This window comes from Myxine glutinosa, chromosome 1, assembly GCF_964187855.1.
Source record: "Myxine glutinosa chromosome 1, kmMyxGlut1.1, whole genome shotgun sequence".
NCBI lineage: Eukaryota > Metazoa > Chordata > Myxini > Myxiniformes > Myxinidae > Myxine > Myxine glutinosa.
This window is the reverse complement of record NC_136261.1, coordinates 19,812,950-19,820,277: the sequence shown is the minus strand read 5'-3', so window position 1 is coordinate 19,820,277 and position 7,328 is coordinate 19,812,950. Positions and strand designations below refer to the sequence as shown.

The 7,328-nt window shown below is 41.0% G+C and overlaps 1 protein-coding gene across 1 annotated transcript in view; it reads left to right on the top strand.

Annotated features, from left to right (window-relative positions):
- The first annotated feature begins 4,055 nt into the window (after positions 1-4,055).
- The window catches only part of SSX2IP (SSX family member 2 interacting protein), a 29,584-nt gene continuing 26,311 nt past the window's right edge, over positions 4,056-7,328 (top strand). Inside the window, exons 1-2 of the mRNA XM_078770885.1 lie at positions 4,056-4,071; positions 5,455-5,510. Of these exons, the coding sequence (XP_078627011.1) occupies positions 5,468-5,510 (43 nt within the window). The 5' untranslated portion in view covers positions 4,056-4,071; positions 5,455-5,467. The remainder of the gene's footprint in view (positions 4,072-5,454; positions 5,511-7,328) is intronic.

Genomic DNA, 7,328 nt, shown 5'->3' with positions numbered 1-7,328 from the left:
TTCAGGAATATGCTTTTACAGATCTTCATCACTGTCCTGAGTGTCATTTTTGCAAAGGTGTCTACGCAAATGCCAACATTAATTTTTGGATTCCTCACGCTCTGAATATTCCAGAAATGTATAATTTTGCTAATCTCCAAAAATTTTGAACGAAAAAACATGGTGAACCTGACCCGTCGGTGGTCTCTGTCTTCTACTGCCTCCTTTCTGGTCTTGCACCCTCCACTTTGTGCTTTCCCCCCAAAACCCCTCCCCAAGCTTCTGCGGGGCACACACGGTCCACCATCAACCCCTTCTGGTGAGACTACCTAAATCCAGAATCACTGGTCACCTACACTTACTCGTTACTCTTTTTTTTCCCACCTGTAGAACCAACTTTAAATTATCTTCGATCCCATCAGGCCACCAAGTCGGGTCACATTTGGCCTTCACCTTGGTTCGGCCGAGCAAAGTGAGGTTGAGGCCATTTATTTCTCGTATGTGAAACACCTGTCTTTTACCTGTGAAGGGTAACACCCTTCAACGGCAACCGGCCACATCGACAGAAAACGGACTTTTTGCATCAACGGGCACATTTTCCATCCAATCATCAGGTGTAACTTTGTTAAAATAATTCGCCATGTCCAGATGCTCATGTGTTGAAAGTTTCGTGTCGATCGCTCAAGCTGTTACGGACAAAACGAATTTAAATGTGAATCGAGGTGGCAAAGTGAGGGCTTCGGCCTTTGTTCAACAACACGGTCAAGGATGGTTGTGGACGCCAATTACTCGTTTTGGTTTTAAATATAAAACAATTTGGTTTCCTTCGCTAGAAGGTGCAAGAATCATCTTTATTCTCACTTCCTTCTCACTCAATAATACTGTACTGTACTGTACTTAATAATACTGTACCAGCACTGTACATAATAACACTGTAATGTACGACACTTAGTAATACTATACTGTACGATACTGTACTTACTAACATTGCACTGTACCTAACACTGTACCGGTACTGTACACAACACACTGTACGGCACTATACTGTACTTACCAATATTGCACTGTACTTAATAATAATGTAGTTAATAATTGTGTACTGTACTTAATAGTGGTTTAAACTGTACCGGTACTGTACTGCACATAATACTGTATTGGAGATCTCGCGAGATCTTGGAGACGACGTCACGGATTTTCGAAGCTCCACACGGTCTGCAAGTTTTCAAAGTTAAGTCTGTTCACAATTGTATTTTGTGGAAACTGTATTTATCTTTCGGTGTGTGAACCGAAAGTGTGTCCCTTGGAAGTTTCTCGGTGTTTATCTTTCATAAATTAATCGTTGCTCTCAAATGTTGTGTTTGTGTCCTTCTCCCTCTCTCCCCATCTTGTCTACCGCTCCCCTTATTTTTTGTGTTTTATGTGTTGGTTTGACTTTTTGTGTGATTAATGTTCGCTCTTTCACGAGCCTCGATCTTGTGTACAAAAAAAAGAAAAGGGGGAAAAAAGGCCTACTGCACTGTACTGAATATTATACTGTACTGCCACTAAATAATACTGCACTGTACTTAATACTGAACTGTGCAGTACTGAATAATTTAATACTGAACTCGACTGAATACTACTGTATTGTACTTAATACTGTATCTCGACTGTACTGTAATATGATTATGTTATTTTACATTATTACAATGAACTTCAAAAGCAGGAAGTTATTGGGCCCGAAGCCAGTGCTACGATTGCCAACATATGGTTGTTTTAACCAAGGAAGGAGCACGTACTTTGTCTTTGGCATGACTCGGCCGGGATTGGAACCAACGACTTCCTGGATTGAGAGCAGCCACTAAACCATTATGCCATTTGAAGATAAATTCTTTGCATCAATTTATAAAATATATTTGAAGATTAATTTGCGAATTTCATTTAATGTGAAAAACAATGGAAATTTTTCATACACCAGAAAACCTTGCATGAAACCCGTTTTGCATCAATTTCAAAAATATGAATTGCATCTAAAGCTGAATCATTCATTTTGTTGAGGAAAAATAAATGATTCTGTTCTCTATTTACAGAATAAATTAATTTTTCTGAAAGGCTGCAATTTTATTTTAATATTTCATTTTTATTGAAAATCCTCACAGCACGGACACAACAGAACCACAGCGCCGCTTAACCAAACTACAGCAATACACCCTGTCAAGACGACTTTGAGTGGGATCTGTGAAAATGAAAACAACGGAACCACAGCACCGCTTAACCAAACTACAGCAATTCACCCCGTCAAGTCCACTTTGAGCAGAATCTTTGAATATGAAAACAACGGAACCACAGCGCCGCTTAACCAAACTACAGCAATTCTCCCCATCAAGACCACTTTGAGCAGAATCTGTGAATATGAAAACAAGGGGACCACAGCGCGCTAAACCAAACTACAGCAATTCTCCCCATCAAGACCACTTTGAGCAGAATCTGTGAATATGAAAACAACGGATCCACAGCACGCTTAACCAAACTATCGATTCAGTATACAAAAAAACCCCAAAAAAAACAAAAAAAAAAACAGCAATTCACCCCGTCAAGACCACTTTGAGCAGAATCTGTGAATATGAAAACAAGGGGACCACAGCACTGCTTAACCAAAGTGCAGTAATACACCCCGTCAAGACTGCTTTGAGCAGAATCTGTGAATATGAAAACAAGGGGACCACAGCGCCGCTTAACCAAACTACAGCAATTCACCCCGTCAAGACCTCTTTGAGCAGAATCTGTGAATATGAAAACAAGGGAACCACAGCGACGCTTAACCAAAGTGCAGCAATACACCCCGCCAAGACCGCTTTGAGCGGAATCTGTGAATATGAAAACGAGGGGACCACAGCGCGCTTAACCAAACTACAGCAATTCAGCCTGCCAAGACCACTTTGAGCGGAATCTGTGAATATGAAAACAAGGGGACCATAGCGCCGCTTAACCAAAGTGCAGCAATACACCTCGTCAAGACCACTTTGAGCGGAATCTGCGAATATGAAAACAAGGGAACCACAGCACCGCTTAACCAAAGTGCAGCAATACACCCCGTCAAGACCACTTTGAGCAGAATCTGCGAATATGAAAACAAGGGGACCACAGCACCGCTTAACCAAAGTGCAGTAATATACCCCGTCAAGACCACTTTGAGCGGAATCTGTGAATATGAAAACAAGGGAACCACAGCACCGCTTAACCAAACTACAGCAATACACCCCGCCAAGACCACTTTGAGCGGAATCTGTGAATATGAAAACAAGGGAACCACAGCGCGCCTAACCAAACTACAGCAATTCAGCCTGTCAAGACCACTTTGAGCGGAATCTGTGAATATGAAAACAACGGAATCACAGCACTGCTTAACCAAACTACAGCAATTCACCCCATCAAGACCGCTTTGAGCAGAATCTGTGAATATGAAAACAAGGGGACCACAGCGCCGCTTAACCTAACTACAGCAATTCACCCCGTCAAGACCGCTTTGAGCAGAATCTGTGAATATGAAAACAAGGGGACCACAGCGCCGCTTAACCAAAGTGCAGCAATACACCCCGCCAAGACCGCTTTGAGTGGAATCTGTGAACATGGACGTAAACGAACTAAACACAACAGCCTGTCTATTTGATTCTGTCATCATTGTAATTCTTTTTTATTTGTGGTGTTTTTGCTGAATGTCAATGTTAACTCTTTGTGATGAATTCAGGATTACTATAACTTTGCAGGAACTTCATGACTCATTAAACATTCAAGATAGTTAATTGAATAGTTTAATTTAAATTTTAATTCAATTTTTAGTTTCTTAATTTTTAAAACTTATTTAGTTATATATTAATTTATTTAATTTTATTTATTTATTTTAATTTTTTTTTACTTTTTAATGGTTTAATTGGTTTAATAGCGGAGCAAACTCGAGCTCGAGAGTGGAAGCAAACAATGTGCAAAGCCGCTGCACTTCCCGACCAATGGGCAAAGCCGCTGCACTTCCCGACCAATGGCGGAGCGCCGAGCACTTTGAAAGCTCACGGTGGACAGGTGTGCGAAAAGCGTGTTTATTTCGCACGAGTGAAGGTGAGTGATTGATGGGTTTGGCAATGACGGGAACACGGGAATGGTCCCCGAGGGTGCAGTCGATTGGAGAGCATCACGCGAATGGTACAAGGAAAGTTCTAGACATATGGGGTGCGAATTGGAAGTTTTTGTAGTTCGGGTAAATTATAAATATATTCATAATAAATTATATGTATGACGCAGGTTAGCGGAGCCACTTTGAGCGCGGTGAGAAGCAGATCAAGGTGCAAACGAACACACCTTCATATTGATACCTGGTACCGTCATTACTAAACTCGATGTACTCGGACTGAATATTGATGTAAAATGGAAGAATCCCGAAAATAATTCAACATGGATGAGCAGGTTTCGTTATCTTCGTGAGGTGCACGAACGTTGCTTTCACTCCTGTCTTTGTCTGTGAGCAGGATGTCTCAAAAAAGTTGCGGACGGATTCGGACGAGGCTTTGTGGACAGGTTGGGTGTTTGATAAGGAAGAATTTTTTTCGATTTTGGTGAAGATCCGGATGTGGATCCCAGAATTCATTAAGTTGATTCCTCACCATTCAGGAATGGGGCAAAAAATATCTAGCATTATATTTCAAAATCTTGTGGAAGGGTTAATATGGCAAAACTTGGTGGATGGGGTTGAGTGTCGAGAACAAGCCGATTCGATTTTTGTTCAGGTCCGAATCCAGATCCGGCCTATCTGGGATACAAAACATGAACTGTTCAGCCTGGCGGAGGTGTGCGCTCTACCCAGTGTTCTAATTGTCATATTGTTTTCATCTTGCTCCAAACTCTGTCCGACGTGTCTGCTAAAGTTACATCCATCCATACCGCCAGTTTTTTTTTCTTTGGGTTAAGTACATTTTTTTAAATTTTTTAATTTTTTTTAAATTTAAACGGTTAAGCCGTTTTTCTTTTGATATCCATATCCCACTCGTATGCTTCATTTGAACCGTCTTTGTTGACTTTGGAATTCCGAGTGTTGGCAATTTCCGATGGCTCTGGCTCTTCTGACCCCTCATTGAATTATTATTATTTTTTTTTAATATTTTCCAAAAAAAAAGTTCATTTTGTGGTTATCTTGGTGTAATATACAAATTTTCCATTTTTCACCCAATTGGACAAATGGATGTGTAATGGGACATGGTTTTGGGATACCACAACAGCTAGAGGGTGCTTTGATGGAATATACATGTATGTTTCCATAGTATCCAAATATGGGACATGACGTGCCATACCGATCATGATTAACGCCGAGTTTGACATTTAGATTTTTTTTTTCATCTCTGTGATGCCATTTGGCCCAAGGTTGTCCTGCTGTGGTCCTTCAGACAAGACCTCTCTGGGTGTACGCCCGCGTAAGTTTGTTTGATTGTGGGTTTTTTTCTTTCGTAGTTTGTCTGCAACAATGGCTGATTGGAAGTCTGTGACGTCACCAGCGGAGGCACCAGGTTGGTAGAACATGGTTGGGGGTCGAGTTGGTATAATAAATGGTAAATGCTTGTGAATAATTTTTAACTGTTTGGTTAATATTCTAAATGGAACCCACCGTTTTGATGGTAATGGGACAGGTGCCAGTATAGTTTCATCAATTATTTTTTCATTTTCATGTCAAACAATTTGGTTTTGAGGTTTTAGTTTTGCTGGTAGATTGGAAACAAAACTGTCTCGATCAAACAACGATGGTCATTTATTTTTCTTTACGGTGTCTATCAGGGGGTTCTAAACCCACTTACCTGCATTACCCACCTGGCGATGCACTGCTCACACTACTACCTGACCTAAAGTTGTAGTAATTTTTTTAAAGCGGTGTAAAATCATTTTAGTTCAGCATCAATGACAAATCGGATACTATAGGTGGACAGGGCCAGGTAATTCAAGGGAAAACTTGTTTTTTTAATTTATTTATTTATTGTAACTAACACTGCCAATCGAGATGCCGTAACACTCGAAGCACACCACCAATCTGCTTTCCCTTCTAATTTGTTTCGTATCTTCGTTTTTATTGCTGGCAGAGATGAAAACGCTGTCTCAAAGGTAGGTAGATGAAAATTGGATCAGCACTCGAAGAGCTACTTGGCTGGTGTTTGGGTATACCAGGAGCATCTTGGCCCAGAAGTCTGGGGACGCTCAGACTGGGAAATTCACTTTACATTGGTGTTGTCTGTGAGCTCCAAAAAGTCATTTTTGTTGTCTTCAGGAATGTTTTTCACTTAAGAGTTTCACTTGATGGCCATTTGAATGCTCAATGTTAATCCGGAGGAAGTACCGCCCAAATTTCTTTTGGGCGAGCTTCCATTACCCCCTGGATATCCCAAATTACCTTGTTTGGGGATAATTGTCCCATGTTGAAAACCCCTGGTGTAGGCACTGACAAAAACTGGACATTTAAGAATTGATTGTGCATTGATAGCTAACTTCAGTTATTGCATGTACAACTCTTCCTTTACACTGCTAGAAATGTCAGATCCTGGCATTCCCTTGTACACAGTTTGGGTCCGGGTACCTTTGCTCCAACGGCAAATTTGGACTGTATTTGTTGTCTCTTTACTCGCTACGATGATGAACATTCTGACCCAAGCAGATTCCAGAATGAACAAAAGTTTCTCGACAATCTGCTGGAAGGACTGTCTGTCCTTGTCCTGCATGTGATTTGTGCTTAACATCCTCTGCGCTTGATCGGTGATTAACAAGACCGATGGCCTAACAACGGCGTAGCCAGGCTTGGATATGCTGAGTGGAGGATCTGCAGTCTCGCCATGTTACCAGATCCTCAGCTCTGGGCATTTGTGAGGAGCAAATGCTGTTCCAAATGGCATTCCCCTATGGGATAGGCCATGAAAATATGGCTGCTGAACCATGTGACCGATGACGTCAATTTTTTTTCTCAACAAATTTATCCTTGGATCATGCTAAAGAAATTTCATACTGATTGGATCAAGCGTTCTACTTGTCAATGTATGACGTCATAATTAAGGCCCCTATGACATTAACATAGGTCATTACACCCCATGTGGTGTACTTTACAATGAGCCACCAATTTTTTCCATGGAGTGGTTTTAAAGATGTGCAAAATGTTTTGGTATTTCCAATATGGCGCCGATACCACAACCTATGATGTCATAATTGTCATTATAAAACGTTCTACAGGAGGAGCCACTACTGTGGTGAAAATGTTGTCGATCTGAACGGTTGCAGAGAAAACAAATTTTAAGGGGAATAAACCCGCAAAATGCCGGCGAAAGGGACATATATATACATACATACAT